At 38.0% G+C, this 19,574-nt stretch overlaps 1 protein-coding gene across 7 annotated transcripts in view; it reads right to left on the bottom strand.

Annotated features, from left to right (window-relative positions):
* The window catches only part of LOC126194626 (ral GTPase-activating protein subunit beta), a 425,832-nt gene that overhangs the window by 207,568 nt on the left and 198,690 nt on the right, over positions 1-19,574 (bottom strand). For all 7 annotated transcript variants that reach the window (XM_049932779.1, XM_049932783.1, XM_049932785.1 and 4 more), the window contains 2 exons: positions 10,365-10,506; positions 5,484-5,594 (listed from right to left, as the gene is read on the bottom strand). In XM_049932779.1, the coding sequence (XP_049788736.1) occupies positions 5,484-5,594; positions 10,365-10,506 (253 nt within the window). The remainder of the gene's footprint in view (positions 1-5,483; positions 5,595-10,364; positions 10,507-19,574) is intronic.

Below are 19,574 nucleotides of genomic sequence, written 5' to 3'. Positions count from 1 at the left end.
AGAGGTGGTAGGGTGTTCCAAAGCAAGAAAAAATTTCTAGTAAACACGGGCTCTAAAATAAATAGCTTGAGAGCTATGAGCACTTGTTCATGTTTGATAATGTGAAATTCATCTCTTCCACTGCAAGCTATTTGGTTTCCATATTTGCGGACAAGATATTATGGACCAAAACAAGAAAAATGTTCAGAAAATATGTACTCTAAAACATATACTTCAAGAGCTATGGGCACCTGTTCCATAAAAGAAACATTTCAAAATAGCAAAGATGATCAAGTGCTCCTAAATCTTAAGGTATGTGTTTTAGAGGCCTTGTTCACAAGACTTTTTTGTTGGTTTAGTTTTTATTACCACCTCTGAAAGTTGCCTACCCAACAATCTTAGCAACAACAACAACAGTACCAGTGCACATATTCCACTTTCAGAGGTATTAGAATGATTTCTGATCATAACTTTCGATTAGGTAATTTCTGGATCAGGATCCCTTACCTCAAATTGACACATTTACCCTTCTCCATCATCCCTGTAAATTTGTAACATCATCATGGATTCACACTGCGTACAATTATTGCACGACACTACTGAAGGTTGTGCAGAGTATTACACTGGGTACAGTTTAGACTATCACTGAATAAATGGAGTTTTGCAACAAATTTTATGGGCTGTATTTTCATTGGAGAGGCAGTACAAGATATTAAAACATTCTACACAATATTTCAGAGGACCTTGGGAAATACATATGACAGTTATAGCTTGGTGAAGAGCAATATTATGACAGATAAGAATAATACTTCATTTTGAACCATTCAACTGATCTTGCTGCAATGGAATTTGTTATGAAAATTTCATGACCTGTGAGGGCACTCAAGGGTTCCAGTCAAGAAAGCTGAATTCTGCTTCAAACTTAAGCATTTTTTTAATCATATACATAGGAGGTCTTGAAGGAATGTGCTGTAATGAGTTGATCACATTATTTTCGCCACATTAGCTGCTTGATTTACAGTTCGTTACAAAGCATTCATAAAACTCTGCTACAACTGCTGAAAGGGAATCAGTTTCTTTTTTTCCATAGTCCCTGTTCTCTACCAAAAAACCCTAACCATTTCAATACTAAGGTCAGTTTATACTTCCATTTTGACACAATTTGAATCCCCTTTTACAAGCATTCATTTACCCTGCTTTATGTAACACAACCAGTTATTGTAATTTCCAATGGCCTTTATGTGATTTTTTCCCATAGTGGATGAGGAGACACCATACTTGGTTTGTACCTTACTGGATAAAGAATTGAAGGAACTGGTCACTAGTTGTGTCATGAATTTTTTAATAATATAGTGACTGGTTGTTTGTCTAACTATGAACACAACGAAACACACAGCAGTTAAAGTGATACAGTTTATTGGGTCATGGAGTGACATCAACAAGCATACAATGAAAGGAGTTTACAAGTCTCAAACATTTTTAACAATTGAGGGCCCGGAGGCCCATGTATGCCCCTATAAAGCTGCTACCCATGTCAGGCATCACTGATGTAGTGTTGCACATGTATGGCAGACCTGTTGGCAATAGATGGTGAGTGGGCTGCCCCTGGTGTTTGCCTAAGGTTGTTGTGGGCATGTCATTTGAATGTCAGTGTGCAGTACACTGGCCATAGCGGCCCGATTTACATCCGCTGCAAGTGGTAGGTGAAATAACTGGCAGATTACTATAGTCGCTGCATTTCCTTTCATAGTAAAAGCCATTATCTCAATAGCATTTCTTGCACAATCAAAATTTGTCATTATAGTGTGTCAATGTATTAATTTGTGGAAAGATTATCATTCCTAACTTTTTCCAACTACCAGCCCATGCAAAATACTCAGCTGTGTTAGCCCATGTCATATTATTTGTGAAATCTATAATTTGCTATTCTGTGTTCAGGGAGATGGACACTAAATGTAGAAAAAGAATCAAGATAGCAATTGCGCAAATGCATAGTAGGAGAGATGCAATAAGAGTACTAATATATACACTGCCCCGTCACATTAATGTGACAACTCTTCAAAACTGTGAATAACTACCTTTTGCAATGTAGACATGCAGAAAGAGAGTCAACGAGGTTTCTGGAAGGACCAACAAGAAGGTGGAGCCATGCCAACTCCAATACCATTGCCGCCTGGACTAAGTTTCACGACTGAGGATCCATGGAGTGAACAGCCTGATGGAGATGGTTCATATATTCTCAATTGGGTTTAAATCTAGGGGATATGGTGGCCAGGAGAGTATGCTAAATTCATCCTGGCACTCTTCAAACCACTCGTGTACACTGCGAGCTGTGCAATATGTTGCACTGATCTTGACGGTAGATGCCATCATGCTGAGAAAAAACAAACTGCATGTAGAAGCGGACATGGTCCCCTAGGACAGAGACATACTTGTGTTGATCAAATGTGCCTTCCAGAATAACAAGATCACTGAGGGAATGCTCAAAAACAATATCCAGATCACAATGTTCGTTCCTCTGGCCTGGACCCTTCCAACGATTGCAGGGCTCTACACACAGGCTACCTGTCTGATGGATCATAAAACATTATCCATCCGGAAGTGCCACCTGTCACCACTCAGTGGATGTCCAGCTGCCGTACTGGTGCACGAAGTCCAGCCTTCGTCGCTGATGAATAGCAGTCAGCATGGGTACACAAGCCAGGAGTCTGCTGTGGAGGTCCATATGCAGAAACATTCACTGATATCATCATTAAGGAAACACTGTTGGTAGCCCCTTGATTCATCTGGGTGGACAGATGCTCAACATTTGCACATCTATTTGCCTAATCGCATCTCTGCAGCCATTGTCCAGCCCCGCTATCTATGATCCATGGTGCACCACAGTTGCCTCGATGATGGTTTAGGATAGTGCCACTTTGTAATTCATAATATACTTTAACTGTGGCAGCATGCAAACTCTTCACAAATTTATCCATTTTGGAAATGCTTCTTGCTTTTGCCTGATCACTCCCTTTTTGACATCAGATAAGTCGCTCCACTTCCATAATATGACAACTGCTCTGTTTTCCGCATCACCCTAATATGCCTTCCACTACTAGAGTTGTCACCTGCCGCATGTTGACATCAAACATATGCTGTGATCACACTAATGTGCCTGGACTGTGTGTAAAGCTTTTATGGACGTAACTAGGTACAAGGAAGAGACATCGAGCTTCAGCTTTGGTAAAATAGGAGCAGGTCACAGGGGGAAAAAAAATTAACTGATAGTTTACAAGAGAGTAGACACTTATTCAGTTATGTTTAGCAAATGAAGTGGTGGAAAATGAGATAAAATATTCAAAAGTAAGCGTGTTCAATATCTGTGAAGAGTAAATATTGTGGTCACTGTCCTTCTAAGTGAGTCATCTAAGCATGACAAAGATCTAGTCAAAACTTTAAACTGCCACTTGGCGAGTTCTGACTCAGTCATGAGGCACACTCAGATGGTCTAACTCAAACAACATTGTTTGCAAGTGGTAGGAATCTAGATTTAGTACAGAGCTTTTGATTTTCACAAACATTAAGTACATAAAATTTTCTGCCAAACGGTAGGCCACTTCGAGCTGTATCACTCAGCAACATGCAGTACATTACATTAACACTCCTATTTATGCAGCATGAAGTGAAGCACAATGATAAACTTTTTTTTATTCACTATCTCTAAAATCAATTACAATACTACTTTCAGAAGGCTTTCACTTGATGTTCACTGTCAACAGCAATGAGGATGTACTATTTAAAAACAAAATATAAGTTTATCATTCAAAAGTCAAGCTCACTCATAATGATAAATACTCTATATTAAGAATGAAATCAACAAAATAAATTTAAGCAGAATACATCAAATTAAAGCCTGAGCAAATTATGGCGAACCTGCCACCAATACCTGCTGTTATCTGCATGGGAGAAGGACCATAAGTATATACAGCAAAGCAACAAACAGTAGTTTTACTTTCACAAATTAATGTTATACACAAATTAATGAGAAGAAGACAATACTAGGGTTACAACTATTTAAGACAATGCAGTTTACTCAGTGCTGTGAGATGTGTTTGTAGTGTTCCAATAGCAAAACTAATTTAAATTAGAAATGTTTATGGTGTGCTGTCTATCACCATGCAGTTATAATTTGACACATTATCACAATAGTTTTCCACAATAGTTCGCAGTATAATACTCGGAATTTATATGAAATGAAAAATAAAATATAATATGCAGAAGTTCGTGATTACTGAAGTGTCGACAGAAACAAGAAATGTTGATACTGAATGTTGTATTTGCACTACAGGCATCTGAGATGACAATGTCTGTCTACTGGGTTCAAGTTACAAGGTAATAGAGAGCAGGATGGGAATTATAAAAGGTTTATTCCTCAGAAGCATCCACAACATTCCTCAAAGTCAGAAATCCAGCCTTTTGCATCACCGAGCGAGGTGGCGCAGTGGTTAGCCCACTGGACTCGCATTCGGGAGGACGACGGTTCAATCCCGTCTCCAGCCATCCTCATTTAGGTTTTCCGTGATTTCCCTAAATCGTTTCAGGCAAATGCTGGGATGGTTCCTTTGAAAGGGCACGGCCGATTTCCTTCCCAATCCTTCCCTAACCCGAGCTTGCGCTCCGTCTCTAATGACCTCGTTGTCGACGGGACGTTAAACACTAACCACCACCACCACCTTTTGCATCATTGTTGGTCTCATGATTATCCCCGCAAGTGTCAGATCTGTGTCTTTTATCATGACTCACCATAAGAGGTAGGAGTAAAAAAACTACATACCTTATTTATAAAAGCCGAAAAGACGAATTTCTAAACCCTAGTTACACTAGATGTTATCTGTCAGGCATGAGATATGTTTTGCGCCACAGCATATTTCTGCTTATTCTGAATGACATATACAATACACTCTATGACTAATCAACAAATGCAGACTTTATTTTATTAGGAATACCTTGTTGGGAAACAAAATATAGGTTGAGAAATTCATACAATATACACAAAATTAAACAGGATTCAGCTCTTATGCCTACTATACTTTTATGTCAAGTGTAATCAGAAGCACCACATACCACTGGCTCTCATGAGTACAAATCTACCTGATGAGCCACCTAAAAGTACCTCATAGTCTTACTGAAAGTTTCAATCTGGCAGTAGCTCTCTGCCAATTCCTAAATGAATTTTGGAATTAGTCCTTATACACCAAAGCTGCAAGTGGTTTATTCAAGAACTGAATTACTCTTATATCAACATTGGAAATGGAACTGTGTGTAAGATTCTCTCGCAAAATATGTCTGCCAAATTAGTAAAACATCATTTCCATCACTGAGTATTTTTTTCATGATGCAGGAACATGTAATTCCTTGATAGTTAACAGAGAGAAGCTTTTTAAAGTGTTATGCCTAGTACATTACTAAAAGAAAAGGGCTATTTGAAACGACAATGAGGATAATATTTTGCTGTATCATACCTGATGAAAGAAGATTTGATGTTGTGTCACTTCCTGGTCCCACATCAGGCTGGGTCACTTGTTCTACCTCTTCTGCAGAAGCTGAGTCTTGCACGCTGAGCATTAGCCCACCTGCAGAAACAATACAGATACGCATTTGCTGCCAAACTTAGTTTTCTTATTTTGAGCGCGCGCGCGCACACACACACACACACACACACACCTTGGGGTTCAACGCGGACACATCCTAAGTATTTGTTATTTATCACTTCTGACAATGTGACCTTGAAAAATGCCAAATTGCATCATGGTTTGGTGTCCACATTAAATAGGAGTTCCTGACATACTTGGCTGGGTAAGCCAGTCCAAAACTTGGTGGAACACAAGGCCCTATTACATCCAATAGGACCATGCCTAGTAAAGTACTGTGCTGTTTAGATTACATTTCATACATTATTCATTCCATGGATCTGTACTGAGGAGACTCATGTGGGTGTGAAACATAACAGATTTTTTTTCTTTCTTTTTCACATTTCTGCATTTATATTTATGTTTTCTAAAGTTCTTAGTTTTAAACTAAAATTTCACCAGTCATTTCCAAAAGTACCCACACAAGATGGCAATCCTCAATGGAAACAAGAGGATAACAACAGGTATAAAGACAGTCCACCCAGATCTTGAAACATCTCATTCCCATAAGAAACATCCATATTGATAGTGGGACAGTGTTCCTAAGCTATTATCAAATATACAGAAAGATTTACAGGAAGGTGTTGCCAGCTGAGAGAAAAAAAAAAAAAATCAGCAAATAACAATGCTGAAAATAAAAGTGAATCAGTCTGGAAGGTTGTAATATAAGAAAAAGGAAAATAGAAACACAATGACTAAAACTTAACAGACAAAAGGCAGAGGGATGTCAACAAATGATCCAAAGAAACTACCAAATTATGTGAATGAATATTTTTCACATATAGCAAAGAAACAACAACAAAAATTCCCAACACCACTTATTCTCCAGCAAAAGATTTGTGTGTCAAGTACAGTGATGATGTTACCAACCTCACAGCATACGAAGTCAGGAAAACAGAGCAAAAATTAAAAAGCAAGAAGTCAATCATCTTAGATGAAGTGCCTAACTGTGTACTTAAAGAATGCATAATCAGTATACAGCCCCTTTAACTGACATGGCAAATGACTCTTTCAGCTCAGGTAACTTTCTGGAGTATCAGAAACAAGTGATAGTTGTGCTTCTACTACAGAAAGGTGATACAAAAGATATAGAAAACTACAGGTTGTTTTCTTTACTTTTAAGATTCTCTAGAATAACAGGATCCATTACGAAAGACAGACTAATGAATTCTTTGAATAAATATAATATCCTCAGTGAAGAACAATTCAGTTTCGAGAGTAGAGGAGCAAAGAATAAGCCACAGTAGAATTTTCATAGTTTACTAATCAAGACGAGTGGAACATAGCTATATTTTTAGAGCTATGAAAAGCCTTTGATACTGTGGAGCATAAAATTTCCATGAAAAAAACTGGAATCATTATGAATATAAGGCATTTCCAATGACCGTTTCTGACCATATCTGAAAAACAGGGTTCAAAGAGTAGGTTAAAACAGGTTTCAAATAAAACAAAATAGTAACTGGACACCCTGCAAAGATCTATTTAAATGGTTGGGGATTCCAACTGCACCCTGTGAGAACATCCACCAATCTGTTAAGCACATCATAAAGAACATCAGCAATTATTTCACAAACAGCAACATTCATGATCATGGAACAAGAGCCAGACTACACTTACATTTACCAAAGGTAAACAAACAGAACACACAAAGTAACATTTTCTATAAGACAACAAAACTGTACAATAAATTGCCCAACAGGAATTTAAAAGAGACAATTAAAAACCGAATATTTGCAATGTCAGTTAAGACATCACTGTTAAGTAAATCATATGAGAAAGTCAAGGATTATTTAGATAGCACAGAGCAAGTGATGGTACAAAGGTGATATCATTTAATAATACACAACTGTCAGTCTGCAGTAAATTGTCATCGTTTAGGAATTCTTACTGTAAAATCCTGGGCCCAGAATCTGTGATGGAAAATTCTAACCACTTTCCATTTATTGAAAAAAGAACTGATGTCTGTACGTTAGGAAACACAATTCAAGAAAATATGTGTTGCCATGAAACTTTTACATATTTGAGTGTATGCAATTGATGCTTAAGTTGGTCTTGAGAGAGCAAGAAAGGGAACCACCTCAGTACATTTGAATTTAAAGAAAAGGTATCATTTAGTAGACTTCATTTGAAGCAGAGAAAACTGTGATGGGACTAAGGCTGAAGATTATATATATATAGTGTAATCCAACTGCCATTAACTAATTCTGTGTGTTATATAAGTTACTTGCTACTCTTTACTTCAGGACACCAATGCATCGAAGCAAAATCTAACAAATCTAGTACCTTTGGTGGATCAGAACAGAACTGCATCACTTAGTGAGAGAATGAATTATTTTGGGTGAAAGTGATGATGTCCCTCTACCACATATTTCCTATGGTCAAGTACTACAGTGGTGCTGTCTTTGCTAATAGGATGGCAACACAGAGATCTGCCTTCAGGTCGCCAATAACCCAGTAGTCAGCTTGAGTAAGGGTTGAGATTCCTGAGATATTTTTGTAAGGAGAAATTTAGAGCCATTCATTTCCTCTTTAATCCATATTTTCATCTCATTCTATCCCTTCCATCATCCCTGAATGGAAATTGGCACAGTGCTTATCAATGTGCTATCTTCAATCTCCCACTCTCCCTAACACCTTCTCCTTCATCTTTGTCTGCTCTTAGTCATCACAACAAATGGGTCTGTCTCAACTTAAACAGCTTGAGACATCTGTCCTTTTTCCCACTTTCATAAACTGATCTATATTTCCTTCCTGAAGAGCGAATAAAAAGTTTCAAATGCCAGGATTAGCATTTCCTACTTAAAATTTTTCTATCGGCAGTAAAAGCAATTTTATCTCTTGGAAGTAAGTAATCAGCTAGAAATTATGTTCACATACTAGGTCTGTTCAAAAAATTCTGGAACATTCGTAATTCTGCACCAAAGGTGTATTGGAGCAAAATGAGGTTGGCATCCCTGCACAAATCTGTGTTCCACGTGTAACTGCTGGAAGTTTCATTGTTGTATGTCTGTTAATTATTGTTCACTGCTGTATTGAGTGAAACATTGTGTTGCACAGTTTGCAAATTTTGAGATGGCAGAGTTAGGGGAGCAACATGTCTGCATAAATTTTGCATGAGACTCAGGAAAACCTTTACACAGGAACACCAAAAGACGCAGAAAACCTGCAGTGATGAGTGCTTAAGCTGTACTCAGTGTTACGAGTGATTCACATAGTTTAAAAATGGCTGGACAGAAGTTAAAGATGACCCTCATTCACGACGCCCTCCGACATGTACTGATGACACTCATGTCAGGAACTTCAACGAAATTGTGTGAGCCAGTTATAGACTGAGTGTTCGAGAGATTTCAGAAGAACATAACATTTCAGTTGGATCATGTCATGAAATTTTCACACAGCATCTTGGTATGCATCATGTTGCCACCAAGTTTGTCCCATGGCTCAAGACCTTCAACCTCACAGGATTGCGCAAATGAGAACAAGATGTTACTTAAGAGAATCATAACTGGAGATGAGACATGGGTCTACAGTTATGATACCGAGACCAAGGTTCAGTCTTCACCATGGCTCGGGAAAGGTTCTCCAAGACCAAAACAGCTCGTCAGGTCAGGTCAAAAGTCAAAGTCATGGTGATAGTTTGCTTTCACTTTGAAGCATTAGTTCATCATGAATTCAGGCCACAAAGACAAACTGTTAATCGATGGTACATTCGGAACATGTTGTGATGCCTGCGAGAAAATGTGAGAAGGAAATGGCGTGAAATGTGGCGAGACAATTCATGGCTTTTGCATCATGATAACGCACCTGCACGTTCATCTGTTGGTGTGTTACTAATGTACAAAACACAAAATCACTATGCTGCCTCTGTAATCTCCAGACCTGGCTCCTATGGACTGTTTTTTTATTTCCAAAGTTGAAAAACTCATTGAAAGGGCAAAGATTTGCAACAATAGATAAAAGAGGATTCACAGATGCCACTTTGTGTGACCCAGCAAGAAGCCTACCAAGACTGCTTCTGAAAGTGGACATGACATTGGGAGTGATGTATCAATTGTGGAGGAGAGTATTTCAAAGGAGATCATGCACAATAAGTAAATGATAAGTGCGGAAAAAGTTTATGGACAAAGTTCCAGAATTTTTGAACATACCTCGTATGCTGATAAATTCAAATGTGTGCCCATAAGTGATACCTGAATACCAGCAATTATGATGATGCTAAATTGTAGCAATGGTTTGATAAGTCAGTTGCAACACTTATCCCTTAAACATTATAATATGTGACTATCATTTATAATTAGTCAAATAAATGTTCAAGTTTCCTTTACCATGCACCCCTCTCTCTTTTTACAACGATTTATTTATTTTCATTTAGTGATGGGCCCATGTGTGATACCTGAATACCAGCAATTACAATGATGCTAAATTGTAGCAATCGTTTGATTAGTCAGTTGCAACATTTATCCGTTAAACATTATAATATGTGACTATCATTTATAATTAGTCAAATAAATGTTCAAGTTTCCTTTACCAAGCACCCCTCTCTCTTTTTACAACAATTTCTTTATTTTTATTTAATGATGCTTCCTTTATTTTTGCTTCTTTTCCTTAAAATTATTTTTCACTGATCAATGGGCAACAGAAAAAGGAAAAGCCATTCAAAAAGATGGCAAACCATTAGCAGCTACATTAACTTACACTTTTGTCAAAGCATACCTAAAAGCATCTGTGCATTCTGAGAATCTGATTCAACCTGAAGAGCATTGATGAGCAGATTCATAAGTCGTGGCTTCAGTTGTGCAAAAGTTACATGCCCTCTCTCGGGATTTGTGTTACTCAGTTCCTTGATTAGTAGATTCTGAAAATAAAAAAACAAAACAGAGCAAAATAAATATTGATTAAACCCCAATCTACTAAAAAAATCAGAAAGTGAACACAATGGGCATCACAGTTGTCAGTCATTAACAGAAGTGTACAAAACAGTCATGTAACATATAATTCACTATGAGTTATACAAAGCAGAGAAATTTTATTGTAAGTGTTTGTTTCTAGTTGTCCTACAGCATCTGCTTCATTAAGGAAATCATTATCTATGTTCAGTGAGAGACAGCACCACGAAATTAAAATTGTTTACAACTAAAAGATGACAAGTTACCTCCACGAAATACATCACTGACATTTTAGTGTGATGTTACAGTTAAACACGAAAAGAAAATTGATAAGCTCAATAGAATATGTAGTGTGAGAGAATTTTATAATTTTCTACAATTTTTTTTCTTGTTTCGCATATAACAGCAATAATTCCAACATTAATGATAGAATTGGAAAGCACATTTTTGGAAGTTTTTTTCTAAACTGTTTACAGTAGACTACTTCCTTCCATGATAGTTAATGTAAGTAATAAAATCTCAGTTGGGGCAGTTCTAAGACTCATGGGTTCATTTGCGGTGCCCCTGACAGGTACAGACTGGGAACTCACCTATCACCTGTTTCTCTATTTTAGCACCCTAAACATAATCACTAACCTTCACAGGGACTTATAGAGATAGAGCAAATAAAACTGGATTCTATGAAAATCATCAATTAACCATGAAAGGAACAAAATAGAAAAAACTAAAATTTTTAAGCCACCAACAAACACTTTCAGTTTTCTGGACATGCAGCTATATGCTGCTAGCATCCCTCTCAATCACACAAAATTAGCAAAAGAAATGCACTGACACACACACACACACACACACACACACACACACACACACACAGTTGGCAGACCTCATCTGCATGGGACACATGGTGTAATACCCTTCTGTGTGTCCCACTTTTAAGGTGTAAGTTGTACATATAAGTCTTTTGAGATTTGGGGATATGGTGATTTTGCTTGTTCTTCTAAAGCAAGAAATCTTTTCAGCAGCTTTGCAGGCTGGAGGGGTTTCAATCATTTTCCTACTTCTTCAGTATATTTCTACAAAAACATTCTTCTATAAAGTTTTTCCAGTTGTTTTCAGAGGTAAATATCCTGAGTATTGAGACCACACACTTCCAATACTGTGGAAAAGATTATCATTGGCCAACATTTGATGCTGTGGCTCACACTGTAAGTACCACACATTTTATCTGCAGAATTAACACAATCTTTTGTTGATTTTTGGAAAGTGACTATCTCTGGCTTATTTCCCATCCAGATACATGATCATAATCAATGGTGTCATTACTATGAAGCAAAGTTACAAGAATCGTAAATTTGTTGTCATGTAGTATGTAGGAAACTGAAAGCATCCCACGACTGAAGCCAAACATACTATTATATTGTTTCTTCTCTGTAAAATCAACAAGATCTGATGACAATCGCATCTTATTTTTTTCTGACATTGACAATGCATGGCAGCCAGTTGTTTTCAGGTAACTGATGACATCAAAACAGCAAAAAATTATTGGCAGTAATATAGTGACTGGATCCAAATACCTGTTTAGCCATTCTCTTCACCACTTCACCTGGCTTGTCATTGGCACATAAAAGACATGCTTGCTATTCTCCAACACAAATATCCATGTTGACTGTGAAACTTGTCTTGGCATCAGCCAGAGAAAATTGTTTTATTATGTACACATTTGGTTTTGACAGTATGTACTGCTGAAAAACACATCTACCTTGAAAACATTTCATCCACAGCTATGAGGTTCATTCAAATGAAACCTAGTCAGTGCTTCTATCTTTACCATACACGTAACGTGGCACCACGTAACTGCGGGTATGGTGGCACGATCTATTGGCAGAGAGACTGACACGTGCACAGTGTTTGATGTTGCATAGTGGCAGTGTGGTTTCACGTCGAAGAGAAGGTGGTCACACAAGTTATCATCCACTGCCGAATGTGCAGGCGAGTAAGCAGGAACAACGAGGAGTGATTCGATTTTTGGTGGCAGAAGGAGCTGTAGGCCGTGAAATGTATTAATGGATGATGGCTGTGTACGGTGAGTACAGTCTGACATGTTCAAGCATTGTAGAATGGTGCAAACGATTCCTTGAGACAATGCTCTTCCTGGACAGGCTCATTGTGTCATCACACCAGAAATGGTTGCAGAAGGGAATGTTTTAGTCTTGGACTACCGCAGAATCAACATGGACAAGATCCATCAGTTACAGGGTATTAGCGGGCACCACCCACACCATAATGCATCAACACTTGAACATTCGAAAAATTTGTGCATAGTGAGTTCCCCACCAACTGACTGCCAAACAGGGCAATACTAGAATGGCGCTGTCTTCGAGTCATCTGCAATGTTATCATGAGGAGGAATACAGATTTCTGTCACAGGTGAAGAAACATGGTGTCACCATTTTGAAATGGAAAGCAATTGTCAGAGCAAGCAGTGGAAACATGCAACTTCACCACCTCCAAAGAAATCAAAGGCCATGCACACTAGTTCTGGGAAGGTCATAATGTCCATTTTTTACCACAAGGGTCCACTACTTGTTGAGTTTCTGGAACAGGGACCCACCATCAATGCCCAGTGTTATCAAGCCACTTTACAGAACGAGCCATCGAGACAAAACATTGAGGCATGTTGTCCAATGGCGTTATCCTCCTGCATGATAATTCCCGCCCACACACAGCCAATGCGTTGAAGATGACATTGTAGCAGTTTTGGTGGGAAACGATGGAACATCCACCGTACAGTCCCGACCTTTCACCGTGTGACTTTCACGTGTCTGGTGCTCTAAAACAAGCTATTTGCGGACAGCGATTCGCAATGGATGACGAAGTGTGTGACTGAGTCCAGGCGTGGATCCGACAGCAACCTACTAGCTTCTTCAAGGATGGAATCGACCAACTATTGTTGGAATGGGATAAATGTGCCAACAGTTTTGGTGACTATTTTTGAGTATGTGTATTGTGTATAATTACAGTTTTGAGTTAATAAATTTGTTACCATTACTTTACACTAATGACGAGGTTTCATTTGAATTCCCCTTATGCATTATTCTCTGTGCAATAGCTGTACTAACAATTTTCCAGAAATCAGAGTAAGACAGTTGAATTCTGGTAGTTCACTTGTCAAAACGATGGAAAGGTATCTGGATCTTAAATCATTTGACATTTATCATGAGGATGAATTGTTCAACGCCATCACCTTCAGTCCCACAAAGTTCCTCCATGGTGATTCCATCTGTAGATTCCTGCTGTTGATGTCCCTCTCTCCAGAGGAATGATCATTGCTAGTGTACACATACAGATTCATCAATCGATCCATTATCCCAACATTCGATTGCAGTGTGAGCATTTTTAACTTTACCTGTAACTCCAGGAAAGTAAGTGTGATGATGTCAGATACATGGTCTTATTATCTTTTCCCAATTAAAAGTTTCTTTGTTTTGTCATCCCTTTCTCCATCTTCATCAGTCTCTCACCATCTTTCTCTGTGACACAATTACCTTCACCTTCTTCCACCTCATCTTGAGAATCAAAATCACTCTTTACCCTCAAACTCTGTTGAACAGAGTACTTCCTAACCATTGTGTATCATTAATTCCTGTAGTTCTTAGACAAATAACAGAAATTCGTAATCACTTCTGCAATGAATCACGAACATACAAGAGACAGTACCAGAATAAATATGTCTTTGGACACAATGTGCCTTAAAACTTGAGTTCAAAGTACAACGGATTTCCATAAACATTGTATTATTCACCCTTCAAATTAGCAAAATAACAATTGCAATTGGGAAGGGAGGGAGGCTTGAAAGAAAAAATGAACCCTAATAAGTGGAATAATAAACTTGAGAGGCTATGGATGTCACATCTGCTCTAGGAGATGGCTTTGGAAAACTACATATGAAGACAGTCCTGTCCTGTGCAGTGACTGTGAATTTCTGAATTCTATTTATTATTTATTTATTTACTAATTTCATGTTTCTTGTTGAACAGTAAAGTTTCCAAGTTGTAGATATAGAGCAATGATGGTATATTTAAATTTTTTTAATTCTTAGAGGATATTAACCTTTCCTCAGTTTTGAGTTGTTATGTGTGACATTCATGTCACTTGAACCTGAGGATGTTGGCTGTTTATATTTTGTGCAGTGTGAAAATTTAGTGTTACTGTTTTCTTGTTATTTATAATTAGTGGTTTAAATGAGACCTGACACTGAGTTAGTGACAGTGTTTATTTTTTCTTGAAGGACCTCACTTTTTCGGTTTTTATTATAATTGCCAAGTCAACAACAACTAATGCTGTTTTGTGGGACACGATATTCAACATTAAATCATTGACACAGAAAAGAAAAACATGTGATCTCCGTACAAACCCTTGTGAAATGTACATCAGATGTAAAAACTACGAGCTACATCTGAAAATCATGTTGCTTACAAGCAGAAGAGCATCAATCAATCTGTGAGAAATGATAAACTCAGACATGCCCATATATTAACCAACAACAGATATAGTCCCTGCTGGAAACTGAACTGGTACTTCGTATAACATTGTTATATTCCATACTGAATTTTCCATTGTTTGGTACTTCGTATACAATTTAAATGTGAATGGAACAGAGACTCACTGATTACCTTGTGATGATAGTAGCCATAAAAAATTCTATCTAAAGCCGTGCCTGTCTGTAACTCAACATGTCATCTTTACTATGGGTAGCAATCTGTCCTCCTCATAATTGTTAATCATAAATATGATCTTGCAACTCCCTCCAAACCCTGATAATTTCAAAAGGTGTTGATTTCCTCTCCCTATTTTTCCTCACTCAAACCCTCAACACATGTACGGTACATGTATGGCTTATCTTCTGCACTGAACAGCTTTTGTCTTGATTGCCAAGCCTTATACCAAAGAACGTGTGGTAGAATTTTTCCACAAAACTCTTAAGGTCCTGTCTTTGCTTAGCAATTAAGTAGTTACAACACACATAACAGTCTGTTTGGGTTATTCGAACACTTACGAGAACTCATTTCAAAGAAGCTGAAAAACTACATTTAACAACACAAATATATCCTCACAACATTACACTATGTCAACAATGAACTATAGCTTACTGCCTAACAGCCAGATGGCTGTAATATGTGTGACCAACTACCGCTTCAATCAAACAATGGAAAATCCAGAATGCTGAGTCGCAGATAGGCACAACAAAAAAAGTCGTGTGTGTGAGTTGCATGTGTGTGTGTGTGTGTGTGTGTGTGTGTGTGTGTGTGTGTGTGTGTGTGTGTGTTGTCTATTTTTGATGAGTGCCTTACCTGCAGAAAGCTTTATTTGTGATAGTCTTTTTGTTGTGCCTATCTGTGACTCAGCATCTCCACTAGATGGTGAGTAGCAACTTTCCTTTTCATAATACTGCAACTACTACATCATGTGGAAATAAGATTTATCAACTGCAATAACATTTCTCTCAGTGGAGCTTAGGTTCAAACGAAAAATGACTTTACTCGTTTTGTGAAGAAACTGCATGTGATAGAGAAAAACTAACAATACATCTGAAATCAGCAAAAAAAAAAAAAAAAAAAAAAAAAAAAAAAAACTACTACTACTTCAGTAATAGTGAAAATTACACAAACATCAAAAATTATGTTGGACGGTGAATAGATGAAAATCTACATTGGACTGAACACAGCTGCAATTTGCAAGATGGCATGTGTATCTTTCCATGCCATACAACAACACAAAAATCTTTTCTCTTTTGACCTGAAAAAGAAAACTGTACATATCTTTATACTTCCAATTATTGATTACAGTGGTATTATCCTGCACGATGTTTCTCTGGAAAACTCACAACATTGAACTAGTTATGAATGCCTGTGTTCTATATATCTGTGATGTTCAATCTTTGATCATGTTTCACCATCATAAAGCACAACTGTCGTTGCTGCATGCAGACAAGCACAGAGTTCCCGTCTCATTGTCTCCTTTACTGACCTATCAACTTACACTGTCCCTCATATCTCTCCTTGATCACAACACTCTTGTTTTCAACATAGTAGAAACACCTGTTACCATCAGAGCAAAATACATTCTATCCCAATCCATAACTCAGCTACTTTCTTGAAGTCCTTTTCAGTAGCAGAAACCTGACTCTGGAATAAACTTCCTCTTATATTAGAGAGGTGAGTAACATCTTGAGTTTCAAAAGAGAGTTAATAACATAGCTACTGATGCAATGAGAATGTCTACCTTTGTCCCTGCATGCACTCATTACCCGAAAAAATCCTTCTTTCTAACCAGACCTATCTTATCTACCAATGCTCTTAGCTAGTGCAGTCTACTTAAATTTCCCTTCCCCACATCGCTATATCTGAAATTATCGATTTTGTACACTTATAAATACTTTTTTTTCCCCAACGGCCTCACCAGTCACTGTGGTAACACCAGCTTCCATCAGATCACAGAAGTTAAGTGCTGCCAGATTTGGCTAGCACTTAGATGCTTGACCATCTGGGTCTGCCAAGCACTGATGGCAAGAAGATGCTGCACTAAGCCCTTGTGGGGCCAAATGAGGAGCTACTAGGCTGAGAAGTAGTGGCTCTGGTCATGAAGACTGACAACAGTCGGGAGATTGGTGTGCTCACCACATGTCCATCCATATCAACATCCAGTCGCACCGCAGAGCTGAGAATGAAGCTCCTAATTTGATCAGGTTAAATAATGACATAAAAATATTTCTGTTACTTGTCTTTTACCATCCATCAGAACCACTGTATACATAGGTATGTACAGAAGCATGTCAATTTCTGGCTCCTGAAGCCATACTGTGAATCAGTTAGTATAATGAATGTTGTCATCCTGTTATATAAAAAACAACGTAAAAATGTAGTATAACAACAAAAACAATCAATTATTGATAAAATTATTTAATTGGATGGATAAAAAATCTATTCACCAAGTGGCAGCGGAACACACACGTAAAAGACTGTTGTCGTTTGCAAGCTTTCAGAGCCAGTGGCTCCTTCTTCAGGCAGAAGGGTTGAAGGGGAAGAAGAAGGGTGAAAGAAAAGGGCTGGAGAGGTCTAGGAAATGGGGTAGATTTTGTGAAAGTCAAAAATCCTTGTCAGACCCTATGCGCTTTCTGCATCCATCTCCCTACCCTATGGCTCCTACCCCTGTGACCGTCCCCACTTCAAGACTTGCCCTATGCACCCTCCTACAACCACCTATAATAGCCCTGTAACTGGCAAAACATATACCATCAAAGGGAGAGCTGCCCGTGAAATGACATGTCGTATGCCAGCTATTATGTAAACACTGTTCAGCCTTCTACATCAGCTTGACCACCACCAAATTATCAATTAGGATGAATGGAAATAGACAGAGTGTATATACTGGCAACTCGCAATATCCTATTGCAGAGCATGCTCTACAACATGACATTCATGACCTCGGTGCCTGTTTCACCACTCACGCTATCTGGATTCTTCCCCAAGACACCAGTTTCTCAGAACTCTGCAGATGGGAACTAGCACTACAACATGTCCTTGGTTCTCACCAACCATATGGCCTTGATTTATGTTAATTTCTTCCGTCTCAGCTTTTCTTCACTGTAACTACTCTTTGCTTCACTCCGTTTTAGTTCTCTACATCTTTTATTATCTTTCCCATCTATTTTTCACCGCCCCCTCCCACCTTTGTTACGTGGAATGCACTTAGCTTCTCACACTTATTAACTAGTGCACGATGTTTCAATAGTAATCTCTGTCTTGCATATTACCCTGTCTTCCACTATTAAGCTCTCAGGATTTCCAATCTCGTTCTGATGCAGTCCTCAACAGTCAGTCATTCCTTCTCATCCCGTAGTGTAAGTCTCACCTGACCTGCAGTTCTGGGTGACTTTCCCAAAATCTACCCCTTTTCCTAGACCTCTCAAGCCACTGGCTCCAAAAGCTTGCCAATCACAATAGTCTTTTATGTGTGTTCTGCCGGCACTTGGTGAGTAGATTTTTTAGCTATCCAATTAATCAATATAATATCTTTGATAAAATGGAAATCAAAGTAATTAGACAGTAATTACTAAAATATATCTCTCGCCATCTTTATGAAGGGGTACTATTTTGGATATTTTCAGCACATCTGGAAAAACTTCTGATTTGAGTGAGCTTTACATACATGTTTTAAGAGATTCTATGATCAGGTCAGATAAAGCATCAATGCCAATGCTGTGTGTGTTTTTAGTTTCTTAGTGACTTTTACTACTACTCTGTCTATGTTGCTAAAAAGGAACTGAGTTTTATTAGATGGGCCCTTCCTTCTAGCTGATTGGATTACTCTGATGTAGTGTTTTAGTTTCAAATCTTCAGCTATTGTAGTAAAGTAATTAGTGAACATGTTTGTTGAACTAAGGATTTTCAGTTTTTTTTTTTTTTTTTTTTTACATGCTGCTGGCTATTAAAATTGCAACACAATGAATGCAGATTGAAACAAACCTCAAATTAGTATGAAGTGCATGACATGCTTGGATGTACAAATGATAGGCATTTCAGTGCAACCACATGAAGTAGGTAGGAGTAACCTCATCTACATTCTGTATGTAAGGAAAAATTAAACAGTATGTTTTTCATTCAGAAATCACATCTGGATGTTGGTTGTTTACAAGTATATTATGTTAGCATCAAGTAAGAAGGAGAAATGTCTAACAGCACGTTTTGCAATTTGATAGTGATAGAGACTATTGTATGATATTTCTGCTCATGATGGTCAGGATCCCACAACTGTCACATGAATATGGAAGCAATTTATCAGGAGACCCATACTCAATCCCATGCAGGATTTCAACAGCCACATAGGACCAGCACATGAGAGGTCAGGCCTATTGCATATACAGCCATGCAGGATCATACAGCCAGTTCATGATCCTTGAGACAGGAACTGTTTGCAGTATGACAAGTTTCCACAGGAAAACTGTAACAATATCATAGCATCATTGACAGTCAGCATA

This window comes from Schistocerca nitens, chromosome 7, assembly GCF_023898315.1.
Source record: "Schistocerca nitens isolate TAMUIC-IGC-003100 chromosome 7, iqSchNite1.1, whole genome shotgun sequence".
Lineage (NCBI taxonomy): Eukaryota > Metazoa > Arthropoda > Insecta > Orthoptera > Acrididae > Schistocerca > Schistocerca nitens.
Note: the sequence above shows the minus strand (reverse complement) of the source record. Positions and strands in the feature narration are given on the sequence as shown.